Source organism: Chenopodium quinoa, unplaced genomic scaffold, assembly GCF_001683475.1.
Source record: "Chenopodium quinoa cultivar QQ74 unplaced genomic scaffold, ASM168347v1, whole genome shotgun sequence".
In the NCBI taxonomy this organism is placed as follows: domain Eukaryota; kingdom Viridiplantae; phylum Streptophyta; class Magnoliopsida; order Caryophyllales; family Amaranthaceae; genus Chenopodium; species Chenopodium quinoa.
This window is the reverse complement of record NW_018745454.1, coordinates 2,166,786-2,190,654: the sequence shown is the minus strand read 5'-3', so window position 1 is coordinate 2,190,654 and position 23,869 is coordinate 2,166,786. Positions and strand designations below refer to the sequence as shown.

At 35.0% G+C, this 23,869-nt stretch overlaps 5 protein-coding genes and 1 non-coding gene across 7 annotated transcripts; 4 read left to right on the top strand and 2 right to left on the bottom strand.

Moving 5' to 3' along the window:
* Nucleotides 1-1,491: 1,491 nt before the first annotated feature.
* On the top strand, nucleotides 1,492-10,775 carry LOC110714088 (acyl-CoA thioesterase 2-like). 2 transcript variants are annotated; one of them, XM_021892560.1, is made up of 17 exons: nucleotides 1,494-1,735; nucleotides 1,855-1,947; nucleotides 2,435-2,502; nucleotides 2,609-2,684; nucleotides 3,020-3,066; nucleotides 3,253-3,378; nucleotides 4,205-4,282; nucleotides 5,243-5,330; nucleotides 5,825-5,937; nucleotides 6,977-7,039; nucleotides 7,120-7,175; nucleotides 7,906-8,010; nucleotides 8,108-8,164; nucleotides 9,163-9,264; nucleotides 10,022-10,070; nucleotides 10,146-10,214; nucleotides 10,307-10,775. In XM_021892560.1, the coding sequence occupies exons 1-17, from the start codon at nucleotides 1,720-1,722 to the stop codon at nucleotides 10,382-10,384; spliced, it is 1,284 nt and encodes a 427-aa protein (XP_021748252.1). In that variant the 5' UTR covers nucleotides 1,494-1,719; the 3' UTR covers nucleotides 10,385-10,775. The 2 variants fall into 2 exon arrangements, with proteins under 2 accessions (XP_021748253.1, XP_021748252.1); XM_021892561.1 differs by lacking the exons at nucleotides 2,435-2,502; nucleotides 2,609-2,684 and having other exon boundaries at nucleotides 1,492-1,735.
* Nucleotides 10,776-11,251: 476 nt separating this feature from the next.
* LOC110714179 (F-box/kelch-repeat protein SKIP4-like) lies at nucleotides 11,252-13,745 on the top strand. Its single transcript, XM_021892660.1, has 3 exons — nucleotides 11,252-11,486; nucleotides 11,972-12,482; nucleotides 13,037-13,745. Exons 2-3 carry the CDS (start codon nucleotides 11,989-11,991, stop codon nucleotides 13,629-13,631), a joined length of 1,089 nt encoding a protein of 362 aa, XP_021748352.1. The 5' UTR covers nucleotides 11,252-11,486; nucleotides 11,972-11,988; the 3' UTR covers nucleotides 13,632-13,745.
* Nucleotides 13,746-13,794: 49 nt separating this feature from the next.
* LOC110714181 (NAD-dependent protein deacetylase HST1-like) lies at nucleotides 13,795-17,327 on the bottom strand. Its single transcript, XM_021892661.1, has 3 exons — nucleotides 16,365-17,327; nucleotides 14,283-14,880; nucleotides 13,795-14,161 (listed from the first exon to the last, which is right to left on the bottom strand). Exons 1-2 carry the CDS (start codon nucleotides 16,651-16,653, stop codon nucleotides 14,663-14,665), a joined length of 507 nt encoding a protein of 168 aa, XP_021748353.1. The 5' UTR covers nucleotides 16,654-17,327; the 3' UTR covers nucleotides 13,795-14,161; nucleotides 14,283-14,662.
* On the top strand, nucleotides 16,867-16,940 carry TRNAV-CAC. Its single transcript has one exon. It is a non-coding gene; the product is annotated as a tRNA-Val (tRNA).
* A 722-nt stretch (nucleotides 17,328-18,049) lies between the features above and the next one.
* Nucleotides 18,050-20,438, top strand: LOC110713985 (riboflavin biosynthesis protein PYRD, chloroplastic-like). The gene is made up of 3 exons (XM_021892439.1): nucleotides 18,050-18,754; nucleotides 19,125-19,423; nucleotides 19,789-20,438. The coding sequence occupies exons 1-3, from the start codon at nucleotides 18,332-18,334 to the stop codon at nucleotides 20,390-20,392; spliced, it is 1,326 nt and encodes a 441-aa protein (XP_021748131.1). The 5' UTR covers nucleotides 18,050-18,331; the 3' UTR covers nucleotides 20,393-20,438.
* Nucleotides 20,439-20,655: 217 nt separating this feature from the next.
* On the bottom strand, nucleotides 20,656-23,344 carry LOC110713986 (UPF0187 protein At3g61320, chloroplastic-like). Its single transcript, XM_021892440.1, has 4 exons — nucleotides 22,333-23,344; nucleotides 21,792-21,959; nucleotides 21,394-21,600; nucleotides 20,656-21,189 (listed from the first exon to the last, which is right to left on the bottom strand). The coding sequence occupies exons 1-4, from the start codon at nucleotides 23,029-23,031 to the stop codon at nucleotides 20,998-21,000; spliced, it is 1,266 nt and encodes a 421-aa protein (XP_021748132.1). The 5' UTR covers nucleotides 23,032-23,344; the 3' UTR covers nucleotides 20,656-20,997.
* Nucleotides 23,345-23,869: the final 525 nt, after the last annotated feature.

Here is a 23,869-nt window from a genome sequence, read left to right as displayed (position 1 = left end):
CCATTTCCAAGTTGGGTCATTCTCGGATTCAAGTCGGGTTATGTTCAAGTCAATTATTTGCATGTTATAATCAGGTCGGGTCATTTCCAAGTCAAGTCATATTCGGGTTCAACTAATTATAAATAGATAATTATCATTTTTATCAAGCTAATTATTTCCTTTGACTATAATATATATGGCGATACTAGGGAACTATAGTCTATAATTTAGGAAGATAATTATCTTCTTTGACCATACAACAAATATATACTATATTTAACTCTTAAATTTGAGGATAATGCTCCTTTCTTTTGCTAGCCTGGACCGACTTGGTCTCCCTAGACAAAATGTTTTGATCAACAATAATAAGGTGGTCTAAATTGCATTTAAGGTGATTTGAAATCGGGCCAGGAACAATTTGGGTTGAATTTAGGTTTGGTCAATAACAAGTCGTGTTGATTTCGAATCAAATTAGTAACAAATCGGGTTGAATTTTTGGGTCAGGTTAGTTATAGGTTTGGTAAAATTTGGGTTGGGTCAATAACAAGTCGGGTTGAATTTGGATCAGGTCAATAACAAGTCGGGTTGATTTCGGGTCGTGTTTGTAACAGGTTGGTTTAACTCGGGTCGGGTTAGGAACGGATCGGGTTGAATTCAGGTTAGGTTAGTAACAAGTCGAGTTAAATTCGGGTTTAGGTCAATTTTGGTTCAAGTCGGGTTTGGTTCAGGTCAATAATTTACGGGTTACATTTGGGTCGGGTCATCTCCAGGTCGATTCATGTTCGGGTTTGGGTCTCACATACTCGGGTCAACTCGGGTCTAGAGTTGGTTTCAGGTCGAGTCAGGTCGGTTTGGGTCACCATTTTTTGGGTTCAGATGGGTCGGTTAATAATCGAGTTTGAGTCGGTATTTCGGGTCAGGTGAACTTTTGACAGCTCTAATTATACATAAGGTAGCAACCCACATCATCAGGCCGCATAATAGTTGTATAACTTGTTTACGAAGTACAAAAGTCACGATTTGTGGCATTAAGTCTCACAATAATTGTATGCCTTATTGACTTGTATTGGTTGTATACATTTAATTTTTTTGAAAATACAAAAGTTTTCGAAAAAAAATATGATAGTTGTTTACTTATTACTTGTATACGTAATACTTGTATTAGCTGTATAATCAATTTTAGGTAGACCTAAATCAATCACGGTAAGAATTATATGATTTGTATCTTATAACTGTGAGTTTGTGGGATTAATCCCCCCACTAAGGATCATTTGTAAGGTGTAGATTTCCTTTCCCTTCTCTTTTACTTCCAAAAGATCTAACCGGTTAGCCTAGTTTGGGGACTTGTGAGACATTCCGATCTGTCCGAATGAAAAGTTGGACTTTGGACCTGATTGGGCTAGGCTTTTGAATTAAAATGGGGCTGGATAGGAGGAGAAGTATCAACATTTTTGTCCCCTTTCCAAATCCCAATTGATATTATTACTAAAAAAGTTCAGACAACCATATGTGTTCAATTTAATTATTATACAACCGTACAAAATAATTTTAATCATATTATGTAATAAAGACCCCATGATTTTCACACGCTAAAGATTTCATCTTGCAATTCTTGCTTTTTGTTTAATCTTATTCAATTTCCCATCATATAAAGCTTCGTCAATGTTGTATTATTGTTGATTTCTTTTTGATACAAAAATTAAAATTTCCAGAAATATTCATTAGTAGCAGAGCTTGAAGATGAACGCTGAATCAGGTAAACAGATTGTTATTTCATTGATTGAATTGGGTTTATTATTTTTGTATAATGAGCGTGATTATTTGTTTTATTTGATTTTTATTTTGGTGGGTGTTTGCATTATTTGGGATTTACAGTTACAGAGTTTCTGGGGGGAGTTCCACTGCTTCAGCGGCTACCCAGTTCATCTCTCAAGAAAATTGCTGAGGTCGTTAAAGTCAAGCATTATGGTATCATTTATCTTCTATTCAATCCCTTGTTTTCAATTTTGATTTAATTGTTGGGTTTCAGAGTTTTGTGGGTTTAATCACAGTATAATTGTTACACTGATGACTATTGTGAAATTAAGTTTCACCAAATAGGTCTTGTATACAACGAGTGTATCATAAACGATAGGTGTAATCACTCGTATTGGGGTGACCATGCTTGTTGTATTAAGCTATGATAGTTCAATCACATTCAAAATTAAGTTTGGTGTGATTTGGGGTGACTAAGCTAGTCAATGTTGTTTATAGGGAGTACCATGTAATCATACATCTGTATGGCCAGTGACATAATTTGCATGTGCTGATGATTAGTGATTGTGTTCATGCTTTATTATGCATTAAGATTAAGCTGTACGAATCTCTTAAATTTTCTTTTGTAGTATACTAGTATTCATATATATTGATGGTAATTGTGTTGTTGACTTGACAAGTATCTATTCAAATCTTGTAGACAGTGGAGAGTATGTTATTCGTAGTGGAGAAAGTGGAGATGATGTGTATTTTGTTTGGGAAGGAGAAGTAAGTTGTTGTTGAAGGTTCTTTCAGTAATTTATTACTTTTTGGTGATCTTGATTCTTGAGGATTTGTTAATCATGTATTCATGTGATCTCGTTACTTACTGTAGGCTGAAGTTTGTGGACTCGCTGAGGAAGAAATTCGTCCAGAGTTCTTGTTAAAACGTTATGACTATTTTGGCAATGGTTGGTCTTGTCACTCCTTGATTTTTTGTAGTAATGTAGTTTTAGAAAAAACAAAGAAGAAGAAAGAAAAGCTGATAATTGCATTAAAGAATGAGCCTTCTTGCTGGGAACTTGGCTACATTGTGGTGTGATAGTAGTGGATGCTAATTCTCAATTGATATCTGGTTTGAGATGGCTTCAAATTAGCTGGCTATTTGGCTAGTAAACATTGTTTCCATTTGTGAAACTTTATTTGTGCTGATAGCTTTCTTTCTTCAATGTTTAAACATAATTGTGAGCTATGCTATGTTGGTGCATTATAACAATATAACGTGCTCCTTTCTGTTGTTTTCTAGGTGCCCCAACATCTGAAAAACAGGCAGATGTGATTGCATCATCCAAGGTATATTTTTTTTGGGTCTAGAAGAACACATCAAAAACAATTCTTGGTTAAGGGGATGAAAACAGTGTCTAAATTCTGGGTATATTTAGTATTTAATTCTTAGAGAGTTTAAGAGTGTATTTCAATTTTACTTATGGGTATAAAATCAATTATTGAGTTGTGACCATTTTTCATTATTCATGACAGTTGACCTGTTTGGTGCTACCTTCTGACCATTGTAATTTGCTGCGGCCAAAGTCAATCTGGAATGCTAATGCTGGAAAAGAGACCTGTGCACCTGTAGAGAGCATATTACATTTGGATCCTATTGAAGTATGTCTTCTTGGGCCTATCATAAGCTTTGTACTCCATACTTAAAGTTGTTTTTTTGGTGGGTTAGTGTGCTTTGTCCTATTAGATGCTTAAAAACCTCATTATTGGGTACTAGATTACATGATATTTCACCTCTGGACTTTAAGTCCTATTTGCAATTCAAGAAAATATTGACTGCATATGTTATAGGTTACAGGAGAAATTACTAGGCCTTTCTTTCATTTATTCCATCAGTTCTTGAAGCTGTTTAAGATACTTTCTTTATACAAATGTAGTCTTAGACGATTTGTGGTTTTCACTAGTCCTGAGCTGAATATACTGCTAATAGGCTACAAGGATAATTCAAGTAATGAGGTGACTTGAAGTATTGAATTTTAATTCAATTTCTAGTACTTCATGCAAATTAGTACCTTCTCACCCAAAAGTTCTGAACCTAACTGATTCTCATTTTGAATTTTCAGATGTTAGTTATCCCCATTATTACAAGTTGATTATTTTGGTCCCATTCAATATCCTTGTGTACATTCTCTGATCTTGAAAACTCTGTTCCCATGTTTAGATTTGGGACTTGATTTTCTCAGTAATAAGACCCTCTCCAGAATAGAATACACATTTGCACATGGTAAATTTTTCATATGGAATCTAAATTATGACTATGCTAAAATCACGTTGTGTAGATCTGATAAATAGAGGAGCTGGGAAAAAATTCACCGGTAGTCTCATCTTGTGTATACACTCTTATTCTTGTAGTTTCTAGACGTGTGTTGGTCATTTGCTGAGTTCTGAGCAAAGTGAAGTTTGTTTTACACCCTATTACTTCGTGTAGGTAAACCTATTTCAAGGGATTACCTTGCCTGAAGCTCCAAAATTTGGAAAAGTTTTTGGAGGACAGTTTATTGGCCAGGTATGATTTTTCATTGGCTTTTCTCTTCGTACATTATGCTGGATTAAATTTATTCCTGTGAAATTTTGTGATTGTACCCCATAAAGAGGTACAATTACATTTACATCAGGTGCATGAGTTTTCTATAAATGTGTTGCATGCCATGTAGACAATGCAGTTGATAAGTCTAAATCTTAACTTGTGGATCTTAGCCCTCCTTGGTCCTTACTTTCAACATATCCTTACTTCTCTCATTGTGTCTATAAGCTTCTGATGTGAGTGGGAAGAACTTTGTTACCTCTCCTTGATTACTTTCTTGCACAAGCATTGGCTGTTAGGATCTTGTTTTCTGTTTTTTTTTTTTTTTTTTTTTTTTTTTTTTTTGAGAATGTCTCAGAATGAGTATTTCTTTGTTCCAGCAAACGTACTAGGTCTTTTTATAGATGAGAAATTGGGGGTTTGTTCTCCTTTGCCAAAATATATTATTATTTGCAAATAACTTGCTGACTATTTTCCAGTGCGAGACTGAAGAGCAAAATTCTTTCATTTAAGTTTTTTAAATTGCTATTGCTGAAACCCTATACAGTTTGATATGTATTTTTGGTGACGATACTATGGTGTTTCTTGGAGGTAGTGCTTGATCCTATATGATTAAAAATTCATTTTTGGTACATGTTTTCTAATAAGAGTGGGTGGTATCATTGTGCCAGAAGTAAATGTGGTGCCCTGACTAAAGTTTGTTCTTATGGTAGTTTTGTGAGCACAGATTTCTTCTTATGAGAACTTGTTCAGATAGGTATTTCACCAAATTATAAAAAACTACTTGCTTGCTTTATTTCAAGATTTGACACTGTTTTTTTTATTTAAAAAAAAAAAAAAAATCTTAACCTGTATAGATTCGCTTGTTAATTATTGAGGTTGCTTTAGCGGATTATAATTTTTTAGCGCCCACAATCTGACATTTCGCTTGTTAAATTACAGGCTGTGGCTGCAGCATCAAAGACTGTTGATTGTTTAAAAATTGTCCATCATTTGCAGGCTTATTTCCTTCTTGTTGGAGACTATGATAGTAAGTACTTGAAACCTTTTGCCTCCAAAAAAAAAAAAAAAAAAAAAAAAAAAATACTTGAAACCTTTTGGTGAACTTAAGTGCAATCTTATCTTACCTTACCTCTATAATTTCAATAGAATCAATATAGAAATTTAGATGTATGAACTATATTATTCAGTTTGGTTTTACTAGTACATAAGAATTCTCCAGAGACTTAAAGTAAATGACTTTCCATTACATTATTTCAATATTTCTTATCCTTTTTTATTCTGTTTTTTGTTTGTTTATTATTTCCATAGAAATTTTGTTATCTAAGTTGTAGAATTTTAGTTCTGCGGCAGTGAATTGCTTCTCATTCTTAATTTCCTGATGATAAAGCTGAGTGGACCTTGGAAAATCTATTTTTTGTGGAATATGTCTAGTTTTGTTTAATTTCAGTTAATTAAGTTGTCTCAGTCTGAAGTCTCATGTAATTTGGTGCTATTATTGATTAACTGTTCATTTATATGCAGTTCCAATCATATATGAGGTTCATCGCCTCCGTGATGGGAAAAGCTTTTCCAGCCGAAGAGTAGATGCTATACAAAAAGGAACTATTGTGTTCACCTTGCTTGCGTCATTTCAAGTAATTTTCTTGTGTCTACCACTTCATCTTGATATCAGTGTAACATAGAGAGTATTTTGTTAGCAAGAAATTGCTGCTATCATGATTGATCACTTCCTGCAATATAAGATGGATGTGATTGTTGTCACTTCCATGAGTTGCATGTATGTTGTATAGTCAAATTTTTGACAGGAGCTTTGTACACACACATCAAAAGTTTATCACTTTGATTGCATTGGTAGTGTGGCTCTCTTAACATAATTGTTAATGCAGTTATTACTTCAGATTTTTGAAAATGTTTAGCTCTAGCCTCTAGGTAGGTGTCTCATCTTTTCTTGCTATCCATTATAATCGATGACATACATCAGCTAGGTATTTGGTCTTTTAATGAATATTCCTAATGTTGACATGTTAGTGTTTATTTTCAGTCTTTTGGTTAGTGGATGGAGTTTTTTGATTGTGCAAACTTGTAGAAGCTGTATGTTTACATGGAAAAGCACTGGACTTTCACAGCTTCCAGCAATAATGAGATGTGACTTGAATCATAGCCTTAAATGTAATATATGCTTATTGTACACCCTTTATGTGCTCAAATAAAAATTCTTTCACAAAGGACAGGGGTGTGAATTGAAGAGTATATTTATGGGAGTTTTTAACAACAAGATCTGGGCTTTGTAGCCATATGAAAAGTCTCTCTGGCCCAGGGCAGGAAAATTCCTGTGTCTCTCAGTAGTTTAGCTCCCCAATCCCCCCCCCCCACACACCTCTTCTTCCCCTTTTTTAGCTTGGAATGGGACTATGGAAGAGAAAAAGGGTTTGTTTCGTTAAAGCCAGCAATCTTCTTACAACTTATTGTATTCCAGATGACCTAGTGATTGCCATTGATGGTGTCTATCATACTAGTTGCTTTTTGGTCTTGTGATATTTGAGGATTTACTTGTTGCCCTAATTGTCTGAGTCTCTGAGATAAAAGTTGACTGATTGGTCTGATAAGTGACAACTGTTAGATGATAAATGACATGTTCCTGGGCTTCATGCTTATTTTTTCTTAATTCCACAGAAAGAAGAATCAGGGTTTGAGCACCAGGATGCAGTTATGCCCTTGGTACCAGCTCCAGATACGGTATTGTATAAGCTTTTCTTCAGCATAGCAAAATTATGGGGTGTTACTTTACTGATTCTATATGTTCCCCTGCATTTCAGCTATTATCATTGGAAGAGCTACGTGAAAAGCGTATTATTGATCCTCGACTCCCCAGGTTTCTACATTATTGATTAAATTACTGAGCTCATTATATCGATATATGTGTGTTAGTAGATAATTAGATATCCCCTCAATCTCTTTGTGCTCTGCAACCCATTGTTAGCAGTCACACATTTTTTTTTCTCAAAGGTTGGAGGAGGAGGGGGGGGGGGGTCTGGATGAGCTAGGTTGGAACTCGGATGATGCTTTGAATAGTAAACATTTCTCTCATCCAGTCATTCTGACAAGGTCATGGGTAATCTGGCGCATTAGCTTGGAATCCTTGGATTATAAGTTGAAAGATAAAATCCAAAAGTAGAATGTTGCCTGGGGTACATCAGCTTTGCAGCAAAAAAAAAAAAAAAAAAAAAAAAAAAAAAAAAAAAAAAAAACATTTCCATTAGAAAATGATTTTCAGCAGAAATTATTATTCTAGGGATCACACAATTGCTAATTTGTTTTGCTTTGTTTGGTTCCTTGCAAATTGAATATGGGAAGGGAATGATGGATGGGAGGAGAAAAAGAGGAAGGTAAGGAATATATAGGAAAGTGTGGCTTCCCTCTTAAAAAAGTAAATGTTTCTCACACTTGGGAGAATGATTTTTCACCCTTGGAAAATTTTTCCTACTCCTAAGTCTAAACAACTGTTTTCCTCCCAAACAAAAGCATTCTTATTCTTGAAGCAATGCTGCATCATTTGTACATAACATTCTTGTTTATGATATATCTGGTTGATGATGTGACAGGACCTACCGCAACAAAGTGGCCATGTCAGAGATTACTCCTTGGCCCATAGAGATTCGGTTTTGTGATCCAAATACTTTTACGAATCAGACGAAATCCCCTGCAAAGTTATTATCCTTTTCCTTGAAATTTTTTTTATTGTATTAAATGCAGGTATTGTATCCAAATATACCTAACTTGTGCTTGTTGTATTTTTTTATGCAGATTGAGGTATTGGTTCAGGGCCAAAGGAATTTTGTCAGATGACCAGGCTTTGCATAGGTAAGATATGCTAAGGCTGGGGTTTAATTTAGTCTGGGGCTTCTGATGTGTCTACTGAAAAACAAGAAGGCACGCTATCTGTGTTTGCACTTTTAAATTTGTAAGAGGTCTTTGAATGCATTTACTTTTGTGTCATTCCCTCTCGTTTATGCTATTAAATTTTAAACTTTAATGCATATAAGGTTTGGACTACACGGAATAATCACTTTTGGTTCATGTAGCCGACCCCACTTATGGGATTAAGGCTTTGATTGATTGATTGATTGAATGCATATAAGGTCTGGACTGTTTGGCAATGTCCATGATGATTGGATGGTTGATGGAGGATATGGTTTGTGAAGCAATGCTACAGAAGCTCGTGAAAAGGAGCTAATGTCGCAAGTTGATCTTGATGGTACTATGGTAGCATTTAAAGAGGATTCGTTGATTAGTTTTGGACTAATCCTATGGTTGCCCTGAAACACTTTGTATAATGGAATAGATGTTGCAAAGAACCATAAGTAGCTCTCTGCTTACTGGTCCCTGGACTTCTTAATGTCATCCAGTGAAAGAATTTTTATTTGAGAATAGATGTTGCAAAGAACCATAAGTAGATCATGAAAATCGTAAAGGCCTCTGCGTTATTTGTGAACTCCTGTAGATTCACATGATGACTGTATTATTGAACTTCCAATGAATAATTTACAATTAATTGGTTAATAGAATGCTGCTGATGAGGCAAATCATTTAGTATATTGGGCTCAGTTGCACTGTGGAAAATTATGCAGTTATAGACTTAATATTGCTTGTTAGATGCGAATGATATCCGCTTGGATTTTTTTTGCCTCGCTTGACCATTATTAGAATGCTTTTTTTTTTTTTTTTTTTTTTTATAATTTTTTTTATTTTACATTTTGTAACTTTTTAAATTTCCTCCAAGGAACATGCCCACTAATATGTAGAAGAGTACAATTGCTTCTTGTGCCGATGTCATTTTATATTGTTCAATTATTTTGCAGATGTGTGGTGGCTTATGCTTCGGATCTGTTGTTTATTGAAGTCAGCTCAAATCCTCATCGTGACAGGGGTCTGAAGATCAGTGTTCTAAGCTTGAATCATACGTGAGTAACTGCTTCCTAGTAGATTTATCTTTGGCTTAATATTTGTTTGATTGTGTCCCCCTGGTATATAACCTAGATTATCCTGTCCCAGCCTACATTTGCACCTTCAACTGTGCTTTTGCTATTCTTCATTCATTAGTTTTTAGAATGTAGCATGCTACTATGCTGGACTAGTTAAATTAACATAGAGTTTTAATATCCTTATTTTTTATATGAATACGTCGCAACTTTCATGGTATTTATTTCCTGAACTTTGCTCTAAGTAGTTCCACTAAAGATATGTTGCTTTCATTAGATCTCATAAAGTGGACATGTTATCTTCAATACCATGTGAAGACTTAGGTGGGTGATGAAGTGGTTATGATTTTTTCTTCAGACTAGGAGATTAATTGTACTAGAATGTATTTGTGTCCATGCAAGGAATCTATCCTTTGTGAAGAAAGACGATTAGATAGTTATAGTATCTATTGGGGAAAATTCTTTGATATTTTATTTTATTTTTTTTGTTCTAGGATGGGCTGATGGAGTGTAGAATTTGAATACTGAAATTTTAGAGGATTATGGTAAAAAGCTCTTTTTAGTTTTTATTTTACTTCGGTATAAGATAGGATGATATCATACATTTCCCTGTGTCCAAATATGTAGATTTGTACGATTATATACATGCAAGTCGCTGTTAGTTTGTCATGTCTGAGTTTGTGTTTGTCTCTAGTGATGACTTGTTTCTCAATACATTTGCTTGGTTTCTCTTTGTCAGGATGTGGTTCCATAGACCCGTAAAAGCTGATGATTGGCTGTTATTTGTGGTAAGCCCAACAGACTTCTGTTGTTTGACTTTGTCTTAGGTTTTCCCTTATATAATAACGTGCCTTCTATTATAGATGGAGAGTCCATCTGCTCATTCTGCACGAGGATTAGTTGCAGGTCGAATGTTCAATAGGAAGGGAGAGGTAAATCTCAACACGTTATCTGACCATATGATCCTAATGTTCTTTCTTCTTGTTCACGACTAATTTGGTATCTTGCATCTGTTTCCTGTCAGCTTGTTGTATCGCTGGCTCAAGAAGGTCTACTTAGAGTGGCCAGAACTCCAGGCAGAGCGCTCAGAGCCAGATATTGAAGCTCACAGACAAACTCTTGCTATGATATCTTGCCTGTAAATATATAGCATGCAAAGGAAACAACCATGGTTTCATAAGAAACGTTATTCAACTAGGCAATTGTTATAACACGCACATGATTATTGCTTGTCTCATAATTTTTTTAGTGCAACAATACTTTAGTCTTGCACTTAACTAATCCATTGGTTTGTATCATGGTATGAATGTATGATATACTCAAATACAAGTAATTTTTTTGTACAATATATCATATCATCAAGCTTGTGTAAGATTTGAATTGCTTGCCCATGACTTCACATGTGGCCAACTCTCACTCGTCCAAAGTGTTGAAATTTGTATGCAAGTTAATGGGTTGGAAAATCTAATAGACTAAAGGTCTATTCTTTTCAACTTAATTTTACTTCAATTAACCTCCTATCAATTCAGTTCTTAATTTCATTCTATTATAAACAATTCATTTCAGCTATATTCTATTTTATTCAATTCAACTTATCTTAGCTCCAATCAGTTCAATTTAGTTCAGCTCAATTCTGTAAATCAGAATAAGTCCTAATTCTCATTGTTTTATGTTATTTTTGTAAACTTGAAAGCTAATGTAGAAAATGGTCATATTGCCACCATTGGTAGAATAAAGACTAATAACTAAAAAAACTCCGTATATTTATTATAAGCTTTTGAAAGCTATTATACTTTTCATATACGGAGTATAAGTTTGCTTTATTCATTTTTATAAATCACTTTACATTAAATCGTATATAATTAATTACAAATATTACGGAGTAATAATTTTCATCAAATCAAAATACGTTATAATCCATATTATTACTCCATAATTTTTTCCCAAAGAATTCATTTTTTTTTTCCAAAGAACTTCATAATTTTTTTTATTTTTTTTTTTTTTAAAACTGTCGTAGAGTATGGCTTCCTGCCTTCCTCTTAGACAGAGTATCGTTATTCTATCGTACTGTGTAAACTAAGGTGGGTTGCTCATCATATCAAATACTCAAACGTCATGCCATTTTGAAGGTTTTGCTAGATCCATTTCTCTCTCCTTCAATCAAATCAAAGTGTTCTTGGATCCAATTACGAATTTTACTAACGGTTAGTCTAACAGAATTTGTCATCATTTAATTGATTTTATTTTTTCTATTTTCGCTTTGATTTCTTCCCTTACAATGATTTTTTATATTTTAGGATTTTTGTTTAGAATATTTAATTTTGTATGAATTCAATTTCAGCATTTCATTTTATTTTCTTTCTGTTTCATTCACCGGTGATCTGGAATAGGGTAATGTTGTATGTTTTTTTTTATTCCTGATTTCAATTTTAATTTCTTCCAAATTAGGGTTATTGTTTTGATTCTCATTTTTCTTCATTCAGCTGTGAAAAGTAGAATTGATCACAAAAATAGCCATTTTATTTGATTGATTACGAATTATATCTGAATTTGTTGACATGATTTGATAGATCAGTGGGTTTTAATTATTGTTGGAGTGCTTAAATTAAAAATCTTTGTCGTATTATTGATGAGTTATTGGTTTTTGGGAAAGTAATTAATGTCAAATTGTCAATTTGGTTTTTTGTAGAAGGATTACATGTTACCATGATCACGGACCCATCAGCAAGTAGTTTTAGCTCATACAGCGAAACCGAATCGCGTCATTTGCCTCTGATAAGTGGACTTCCGGATGACATTGCTTTGTTTTGCTTGGCAAGGGTTCCTAGGAAGTACCATACAGTTCTTAAGTGTGTTTCAAAGAGGTGGAGAGACTTGGTGTGCAGTGAAGAGTGGTGGGATTATCGCCAAAAGAACAATTTAGGCGAATCTTGGATATATGCATTGTGCAGAGATAAGAGTACTGATCAAGTGAGCTGCTATGTGTTAGACCCTAGCTCTTCTAGACAGGCATGTTGGAAGTCCATTTGTGGTCTTCCGCCTCGATGTTTGAAGAGAAAAGGAATGGCTTTTGAAACAATCGGCAAGAAGTTATACCTTTTAGGAGGTTGTGGTTGGTCTGAAGATGCTACTGATGAAGTTTATTGCTATGATGTGGCCATGAATACTTGGAGTGAAGCACCTTCCATGTCAACTGCAAGGTACATGCGCACCCTTTTGGCTTTTGGTGATGCATTTTATTAGTTAAACATATACCAGTATGTGATTGTGGATTATATGTTTCCATGTCCATATTATAACCTTGAACCAACATGTGTTACAAATCCTTATGATGTCAGACATCGAATCCATACCCAAGATTTTTAATGTTATACTTCGTTTATCCATAGAATGTGCTATGTTCTTCTGGTGTTGCTGATCAAAACTTGTTGAATATGAATGCGACTGTCCTATAGTTCAATGGAAGAGAATTGAATAGAGTTGCTTTATTTCCTTGAGAGTGGTTGGCTCTTCTGGGAGTTTCTTTTGAATTTGCTCAATGAACCTCTTATAATGGCCTTGTTAATTTGCTATCTCATGCCTGATAAGAATTAGAGCTTGTTGAAAAGATCATGTTTGTATTTAGTATTTGGATTGCTTCCTGCCTTAGCTGTTGAGTTGAATATCTGTGCTTTATATACACAATTTTTAATTTAGTGACACATTCAGAAAAGGAATGTTGGAAATTGAACTTATATTCTAGTTATTCTTTCAGGTGCTATTTTGGCTGTGTTAATATGGACGGGAAGATTTATTCCATAGGTGGATATGGGTTAGAGACGAGTGATCCACATTCTTGGGACACTTACGATCCTAGAACAAACTCTTGGGAATCACATTCAGACCCAAACATCATTCTTGACATAGAGGATTCTGTAGTGATGGGCGGAAAAATCTACATAAGATCTCGCACTTCAACCATACCTCCTCATGTGTATATAGCTGTCTACGATTTATCGAGTGGCAAATGGCAACAAACAGATGCTGATATGGCATCAGGTTGGCTGGGCCCTACTGTAGTTGTGGATGATACAATCTATGTACTGGACCAGAGTTTGGGAAGCAAGTTGATGATGTGGCAGAAAAACACTAGGGAATGGATTCCCTTGTGTAGGCTCTCGCCTCTCCTTCCAAGACCACCATGTCAGATGGTTGCTATTGGAAGAAAAATCTTCATAATTGGCAAAGGGCTCAGCGCAGTTGTTTTGGACATCAACGTTGGTAATGCGGATAGAATGATAGCAAGCTCATCTATACCAAATTTTTCCTGTGATGATGATGTAATTTGCTGTAAATGTGTGTCAATCTGAATTCTTTTCATGTAATTCTACTCTGATGTTTGTATTTTACCATGGGACTTTTGGAGTCCTTGTAATCAACCAATTTCATATTCGTAATGGTAAATAATACAAAGTATTTCATCATTTGGGTTCTTTAATTCAATTTTGGATCCTATATCCTCATTCAGTAGGGAAATTTGCTTATTTTGGGATACAGACACACAAGTACATTGAGATAAAATAAAGGAAAGGGTAAATTCAATGACTAATGCAGATTATCAACATCTAACCATTGCTATGGGTAATGACATGAATACCAAAGTTTCTGTCATATATACAGAATGTTTTCAAAATCACCTTCAAGTTGTTTGAACTACGTATATTACAAGTCAATTGGAGAAATAAGCAGACTCTTATAAAGGACTAAAAAAACTAAAAATTAAACAGCATCATAAGCTCAACAAATCAAATGATATCAAGCCGATACAAGCCCCATTGCATGGCCATCAGATACAATGTCATGTGGAAGATCTAAGAATATCAAAATCAAAGCCATCAACCTGCAAAAGAAATATCATACTTAGCTACCACAAAAATTGAAGAAAATAATCAATAACCACCAAAAAACAACCTTGACAGTTGGTATTGAGAATAATTTGCAGAAAGGATCGAAGAAAGTACCTAAATTGGAAAAACTCCCTGGAAGCACCGTGCAGCTCTCTCCAGTGGGGGCATACAGGATTCAGCAATACACCAAAACCAATTGTTCCAAATTATTTGGCAATGAACACACTGGTAATAGCTAAATGGTGAAGTGGAAAACACACAACAAATAGATTTTCCTCCACATGCTCAATTTCCAGAAAAAATTATGAATTAAGATTAACTAAATTGGACTAGCTTGTGACTCAATTACATATAATGGAGATATAATTTTTTGTTATACAGCTCCCTGTCAGTAATACCCTATTGCCTAGTGTCATAAAATCATTGTACCAATGAAATTTGCTACCCACAACAATCCCTTACTAACCAGAAGATAAATAGGACAACAAAGTATATCAACTCTTTTTCCTTTTGAATACAGGATGAATGGTTTCATTGGAAGAAACAAGTTTGTCGATTCTAGAAATGCACTCATTCATCCTTTTTAAAACCTTGGGAATTGCAGAGATGTTACTAGAAATCTTATCTCTAAGCAATTGAACTTCATCAGACGTTTTTTCACTGTCATCAACTTCTAACTGTGTACTGGAGTTACCATGGCTAGATTCTGCACCTGTAAACAGAGAAAGATGGTCGACACTCAATAAGGTGAACACAAAAGCTGGCAATGAGGCCCTAAAAGGCAACTAATTGGTAACAGACTTAGAAGCATGAGTGAATTCAAGAAAAACAAAAAATGAACCAAATATAGGACTTTTTCTAACAATTTCTTATTTCGTCTTCTCATATTAAAGGAATGGTGAAGCAAATACATGTGGATCACCACAATCAAAGGATTGCTATTAAAATGACAGCAGGCAAGCAACATAAACTGGAGGTCTTACCACCACACCCCATATTAACCATTATTAGTACCTTCTCAACCTAATTTCATTACATGCAAATGGTTTGCTTTTAATTGTTTCATTGAGAAGTCATATAGCAAAGGCTACAAAATGCATCAGACATAACTTTCATAAGGCTAAAAATCCTATTGATAAAAATGCAATCAATTACTCATTTGATCACTTAATCAATATCTAGGAACGCAAAAGGCATTTGGTTTTGTTGACTCATTTTCATCACCTACTCATGGCCAAAACTTAAAGGATAGAATAGTCTCCTGGCCTGCCTGACACTTCAAACAGGGATAACAAAACCTTGAACCTTGCATTGGCACTGTCTCAGGTTTTCGGCCAACTAAAGATTGATAGGGTGAAAGGCTAAGCACCAACCAATTGAATGGCAAGAAGAGAGGTGCATATATTAACCTAGAAACTTAAACTCAGAGCAATATGCCCAAAGACTTTGTACTTTTGTAGAGTATGAAAAGCCAGAAACAGGCTACAAAGTGGTTTCACAGAATTGTACATGGACAGTAACATTAAGCCCCAATAACAACGCGTAAATCCAACATATCTCCACAGGTCCGAAAACCATTTGTAAGGTTTCTAATCTACCTACTTTCAGGCATCTTTCTTAGTCTACAATTAGGTGCATAGTTACACAAGCTAAGTCCCTCCAAAGCCATCTCAGACTTAGCAAAACACGAAAACACCACAGGCGCACTGAAAACAACCCCTAACACTTCATTTTTAGACGATTATCCCTAATTCATACAGTCTTACACAAACACCCCCTTGTAAAATTTCCTTGCTCTCTTCTCTTGCATCAAACAATGCCACGGAACCACGATGGCAACACAAACTACTTCAAATATCACGAAAGAGAGCTCAATAACTACATCACCAACCCTACTACCACACAGATTACTCACTCTTACGAAATTTTCTGCAAATTTCAGCAAAATGTAACCCCTTAATCACTTACTAACCCTAAAAATCTCCACTTTCACATTAAAATCAACATTGAAGTTAAATTCAAACTCACTTGAAATTCAAAATCGAAAATAACAATCAAACCACAACAAAATTCTCAAAAAAAAAAACTAAATTGCTTTGAACTAAAAATTCAAATCCAAAATCAAAATCAAAATTAACAACAACTCCAGCACCACATAACACAAATCACAAGTTTGAGAATTTAGCAAATAGTGACCTGAGTTGGGCCCGCAGGAAGGAGCGGATTGAGAGACATCATCAAGGAAAGAGAAAGCAGGACGCTGAGAAGAAAGAACAGAAGCAAGAGACGATTTCAAGTGATCAGGCAAAGTAGATCTGTATTCTTCAACTTTCATCGCCATTTCTTTAACTTCTTCTTCAAGCTTCACTGTTTCTTCTTCATCTTCATCTTCTTCTTCTTCTTCTTCTTCTTCTTCTTCTTCTTCTTCTTCTTCATCTTCTTCTTCTTCGCGAGTTGACTCGCCGATTCTGAGCTGGTAGGCCATTCCGAGTCACCGGTGATTCGCTCTCTTTCTCTCTCCTCTTTCTCTCTCTAGTTGGGTGACGTTAGGGCTTTCAATTTTTCGCGAATTTTTGGATTTTGATTTGAAATTTTATGGAAACCGCTCCTTTCTCCAGGTTTTTGTTTCATCTTTGATTTCAGAAGTCAAATTTAATTTGTGAAGTATTATGTTATTCAATTTCAAAAGAACAAACCAGTCTGGGTGGTGTAGTCGGTTATCACGCTAGTCTCACACACTAGAGGTCCCCGGTTCGAACCCGGGCTCAGACATTTTTTTTTTATTTTTCAAAACAATCACTGATCAAAATGACCAAATTTTTCATGATTTTTTTTGTTTATGATGGTTAATGTTTGATTGATATTAAAAAGTAAAATTGAGAAAATCACAATTTTATGACAATTTCAACATCCCACAAAATTAACCAAATTCTGTAATGTAAATTCTTAAGAACTGTAGTGTATACGTGCATTAAATGACCAAATTTTTCATGATATTTTTTTTTGTTTATGTTGTTTAATGTTTGGTTAATATTAAAAAGTAAAATTGAGAAATCCACAATTTTATGACAATTTCAACATCCCAGAAGATTAACCAAATTCTCTAATGTAAATTCTTAAGAACTATAGTGTATACGTGCATTAAATGACCAAATTTTTCATGATTTTTTTTTGTTTATGTTGTTTAATGTTTGGTTAATATTAAAAAGTAAAATTCTTATCAAAAAAAAAATATATTAAACAGTAAAATTGAGAAAATCACAATTTTATGACAATTTCAATATCCCAGAAAATTTGCCAAATTATCTTATGCAAATTCTTAAGAAATAGAGTGTATATGTGCTAATGCACGGGATATATATACGATTATGTATAGTAATATACTCCGTAGTATACTAGTATGTATTTAGAAAGAAAAAATAGTAGAATTGAAAGTTATAGAATTTTTTTATTTTTAAGAAGTGGATAATATTTAAAGGTTATTGTAGAAAAAAAATGTTTAGATTTTGATAATTAAGGGTTTAGGGCAGTACACATTTACTTAACTGAGTTAGACTGATTGGAGCTGAACTGAATTAAATTGAACAGATTGGAGCTAAAATAAACTGAATTGAGCTGAAAGGAATACTTTATGAGAGAAGAAAATTAGGAGATGAGCTGAACTAAAGTTGAAGTTAAATTGAATTGAATTAAACTGATTGAAGCTGAACTGAACTGAAATTAAGTTGAAGTGAACAAACCAGTATTGTGGTTGAATGTTAAAAACAATTCTTATGTTAAACAAAGTATTAAAGATTTTATAAAGATGATAACTTCCTTTAATTAGAATTTTCCATGAAAATATATTTCAATAGAAAACCAAACGAGACCTTCTTTAGTGCATTGATAATTTTTTCAATTCCTACTAGACAAATATACGACGTCGTTTCTAAGCCTCCTTCAACTACTGCTTCCCTCGGCATGCTTCTTGCTGTTTGCAGGTATGAGGTATCTCTTGTAAATTTCACTGCATTTCACTCTCTTAAATACTTTAGCTCTATTTTAGTGATGACTTCAATTAATGGCTGATCAATTAAACTTATTTTAGCCAATTCTCATTCACATAATTACCAATTAATCCTTCTCTAAATTAGCTAATCAATGTACTAATTATCAAAACAAACATGAATTTTCTTACTCTTTCAAACCCAAATCCCATCTTCAATCCAATTCTCTCACCTCACTTCACCAAATCTTCAATTTCAGCTTTCAAATCTGTTTCTGGGTTTTGTAGTGTGCCCAAATGGGTGCTCAATTCAGAAAGAAATACGGGTTATTTTCCAAAACCCGAATTTGATTCTAAATTCAATAATGGGTATTCGAATACGGGCAAAAGGGTATCTGGGGCATGTCTTAGTTATACAAATGGTGGTGATTTTGAGAGTGAAATTGAAGAAGATGCATTTTACATGAGGAAGGGTGTGGAGCTGGCTAAGCAGGCGATTGGGTGTACTAGTCCTAATCCTATGGTTGGTTGTGTTATTGTTAAAGATGGTCAGATTGTTGGTCAAGGATTTCATCCTAAAGCAGGACAGCCTCATGCTGAGGTAATTAATTAGTACTAATTAATCACTTCATTGGTCTTTAAAAGTTCTTCCTCTTTGTATGATGGTTGTCTAAAAAAAAGCTTGATTTTGATAGTTTTATTGTGATGTAAAAGCTAATTTTGATTATCCTATATGGTATGTTTTTGTAAATGAAATGTGGTGTAATGCTAATTGTATTCATAGCAGTAATCCTGATATGCTTGTTTTGATGGTCAAATTTTGTTTGGGGATTTGTTCATGGTGCTTATTGGATGTTATATTGTTGTAGTTGTGTATGTGGAGAGTATACTTGTCTCATATTCATCATTTCGTCGTGACAGTTTTAGTTTCTGTTCGTAGTTTTTAATGATGTTAAGGTGAGATTTTGAAGGTATTTGCGTTGAGGGATGCTGGGGAACAAGCTGAGAATGCAACTGCTTATGTGACCTTGGAACCCTGTAATCATTTTGGAAAAACGCCTCCTTGTTCTGAGGCTTTGATCAAAGCCAAAGTGAAGAAAGTTGTGGTTGGAATGGTGGATCCAAACCCCATTGTTTCTTCGAGGGGGATTAAAAGACTTCAAGAAGCAGGCATTGAAGTCGTCGTTGGAGTAGAGGAAGATTTGTGTAAGAAGCTCAATGAAGCATTCATCCACAAAATGATTTCTGGAAAGCCGTTTGTGACTCTCAGGTACATCTTATTATATCTTTTAGTGATGTGTAATGGTTTATGATTTGCACTGAGCAACATATGTACATGAATCCATGAGCTTATTGTTCTTACATAATTACATACAAATTACAAGTGTAAAAAATTATAGGAAATGTCAGGTTGTGCATTATGTGTTTCCCTTTGGTGGTGAAATTGTTTTTTTTTCAGTCATAGTAATTTTTTTTACTAGCTAAAACGTGGATGAGTGTGCGCTTTTAATACTACTTCATTTGTATAATTGTATTTCTAAATAAATGGTACATTAGAATTTTACTAGGTTTCTTTGGTTTGTCTTTACGATTACTTGCATTTTTGGCTAATAGTTACTAGTGACTGACTTGCAGATATACCATCTCCACAAATGCTGTGCTTTTAGATCAGCTGGGGGAAAAAGCCACCGAGTGTGGAGGATATTACTCTCAATTACTTCAAGAATATGATGCGATAATACATGCAACCACCACGATGAACCAAGAGCTGTCATTCCTTGCATCACAAGAACCAAATGTCCGCCAACCTCAACACATTTTTATAGCCAAGAAATCTGATTTTCTTAATTGGAATCTCAATCTGCCTGCTGAAGCAAACTGTAAAGCAATTATATTTTCTGACAAAGAAGTAACTCTAGCCTCAGAATTGTCTCAGAAGGGTATCGAAACAGTGGTTATTGATGACATAAGTTTGGATGCTATTCTGGAGTATTGTGGTAGGCAAGGAATGTGCAATGTATTGATAGATTTGAGAGGGAAGCTTGATGGACTGGAAGAGATTCTGGAGGAAGGATTTCTGACAAATTCAATGCAGAAGGTGGTAGTGGAGGTTCTGCCTCTTTGGGCAGGGAATGAAACTTCTTGCTCGACAAAGATGAGTGTTGCCCAAAGTAAAAGGTTGACGAACTTATCAACTAGGATTGTACGTGACAATGTATTGCTCGAGGGATATTTTTGATATTTATTCATTCTTCGATGATAATAATATGAAAATACAGTTTACTCAGTTGCTGCATGCTCCTTACACTCCTTAGCATCTGACTGTAGAGAGCCAGAGAGATCAGAGAATAATGAGCTCAGGCTCTTGCTTCAGAGTATACTTTGTACTACTGACAAAAAATTTCAATTTCTTTCTCATACAACAGAAATGTTTTAATATTGTGGGAATAATGAGTGTATTTATGCAGAACTCAACTTAATATATATATTCAAAGAGTCAAATATTTTACAAAAAGAAGCAGCATGTGCTTTAACTACATATATACTGATATACAAATGACTACAGATCATTACTTTCTGTACATGTAAGTTTACAAGAGTACAAGCAAGACTCCTTGTTGGCTGTTAAAACCATCAAATGGCAGAAATATCCCCGTTGTTCTATTTGTAATCCTCCCTTTGAGCTTTTATAACACTCTCAAATGATATTTTCGGAATAAAAATTCTGTTTACATTGCATCATCTGGGTGCTTGGAAGTTGCATAATAGTTTCAGTCGAACGACTCTCATTGGGTATACTGAAGAGTGCTGGCATGCATAAGTTGGGAAAGCTGGCAAGTTTCATCAAATCTTATCACCCCTTGAGACTGGCCAACCATTGGTGGAATGGTTGCTGTAATGGATCTTCCTTTTAGAAGCGACCTGCACTTGAATTGTCTTCTGGACTGCAATAGCTTCCTGAATGTTGGTACAAAGCACCTTGCACAGTTCATCTAGTGGAAGCATAGGGAAGGGCTCTTCTATAAGGACACCAACCTGTACAGATTTTGAACACCAGACGTCAATATCACGATTCACCACAGAACAAAAGCAAGATTCACCACAGAACAAAAGCAAGATTCACCAAACAACAAAGACATAAGTTACAGTATTCTTTTTTTTTACACTAAGTTACAGTATTCTATACTGAAGGATATGCACTATCACATATCAGTTTCAAAACAAGGGGATAGGGAATACCTCTTCTATGCAGAACAAAGATGTTGCGCTAATAAACGTGGCAGGAATTACAATCCAGTGGCAATCATCCCATAGTATGACAGGTAATGTTAAATGCCAAAGAACGAGGAACCTTGAGGTCAGCCGGGTGTATGACAGAGGAATGGGTGTGCCCACTATTTGTTCGCAAATACCAATTCCATCATGGAAACAGGATAACTTCGAATCCTGCATTTTTGTGCTTAATTAAGAACTTGAATATTTGAAATATTACCTTGACTTAGTTGTGTGGATCAATGAATCCACCACAACATCCAAAGCCTATAGCATACCTGTTCGGCTGTTACTTTGTTGAGACCACTTAACCTATTTCATCATAGTTCAAGAATATAGATGCATGATTCAGGGGGGAAATTTACCAATGCGTTCCTCTTATGCTCCTCTAAGTTCAACAACTTGAGGCTCTGAGACATGAACTGAATGATGCAATGCGGCCGGTGCTTTGAACTGAGAACTACTGCTAGATCATCTGCTTCAAGGACACTTTGGAGATCTTGCCTAACATCGGAGTCAGAAAGCAAATGGCACTACAGAAATCCAAATTCCCTAATTAAACCACAGAAATCATACAGCACAAAGTATCACCATATAAAATACTCTATTACTGGAGTTTTATGGTTCATTACCAACATTTCACACAAACATTGAGTTGCATTGGGTTATAAAGCAGAAACAGGTTAATCTCCTTAACACCAAACCATCAATTCATCACATAAATTCTCACTCAACCTACAAACACCCTTTTATCTAGCCAATTGAAGACACAACATCAAAATCAAGCAGAAGGGCCAAGGCCAGCAGCATGCTGATAAGGTCATACAATTCTAATTACAATTTCAAAATAGGCTAAAAAATAAGAGCATAAAAAATTAACAAAGAAGAAAGCAATAGATGATCAACCTTAAGGGCAATAGGAAAAGCCATGATGTACTGCAAAAGACTCCTCTTCATAACCCCATCATTCAAGTCATCTGCATAAGCAACTACCTCCCTAGCAAGTTCACTAGCCCCAGTAATGACCTTAGTCCAAGCATGCCTCCCTTCCTCATACCTCGAATACGAAGCCTCGGTTCGAAACACCAGCAGAAGGGCCAAAGCCGGCGCCGTAAGCTGATAAGGCAAGGTAGAGGCCCTCAACACAGGGAAAAATCCAGGCAACAAATGCATAGTCACAGCTGTATTGTACACAGAAACAATAACAGCCACAGAAGTGAAGAAAAGCACAGGTGGGACGAGAGAAACAATGACCCTTGAAGAAAGTGAAGACATTAGATGTCTTACATGCCTAAGAGAGCTTCTATGTTCAGCCCAACTTTGATGATTATACAAATTCCTCTTCTTTCTCATACCCTTTTCTTGAACTTCATCAGCCCAATCAGGTAAAGATCTCAAAATTGAGATTAAGTTTAGGGGTTTTTGGTGTTTTGGGGGGTTTTGGGGATCTGGGGAGTGTAAAGATTGGATTTTTAAGGGGAATTTGAAAGTGGGTTTTGAAGAAAGAGGTAAAGGGGAAATTTTGAGGGTGAATTTTGGGGTAAATTTGGAAGAAAAAGGTGGTTTTGAAGGAGGGTTTATGGTTGGATGTGTAGAATTTGACATTGGAGGAATTTTTTTGGGTTTGAAAGATAATCGGAGAGAATTAGGGCAGAGAAACTTGGAGCTCAAAGCTGGGGTTTACACAGTGAGGGAGAGGAGAGGAGAGGAAAGGGAAGATGAAATGGGTAGTTAGAAACCGTTGATTGTGTAATTGTGTTAGATTTTTTAACACGTTTAACCTACTACTCCAGTATATTCTTATTTTTGGTATGGGGCTCAAATGAAATTAGACAAAATTGGACACTTTATAGATTTTTTTTTTTGTCCCTCTCACTCACCCCTGTCCAATATGGCAATATGCCAATATACTGTATATTGTATATACATCCAAATGTATATAAATTTTAACATTGTCTTCTCTTATTCCCTTCAATGCTAATTATAGATTCTATATTTAGGTGAACTTGTAAAAATTGACAAAATAACTTAAAATAATCTTTTTGGGAACACATTGTGAATGTGTGATCAAGTTGGTAAAGGTTTACTTCAAAAAAAAAAGTTTGTCAAGTTGGTAAGGTTTACTTTCACAAATAAGTTGGTCAAGGTTGGAGAAAATATTGAATAAGTTATTAATTCTTAGAGCACTCTCATTCATGGGCAAATTAATGCCCATGAGGAGAATTTAATGGTAAAAATGCTAAAAATGTTATCCCACTTATGAGCAAAAACAATATGCCCATGAGGAGATTATCAAATGCCCATAGGAATGGCAAAAATAAATTGCTACAGTACATATGGGCCCATGAGTGTTTGTGAGAGAAAATATAAGAGAGATGGTGGTGTGGTTTTTTTTTTGTTTAGCCCATGAGTGTGGGAAGAGTTCTTAAATAAAATGCCCATA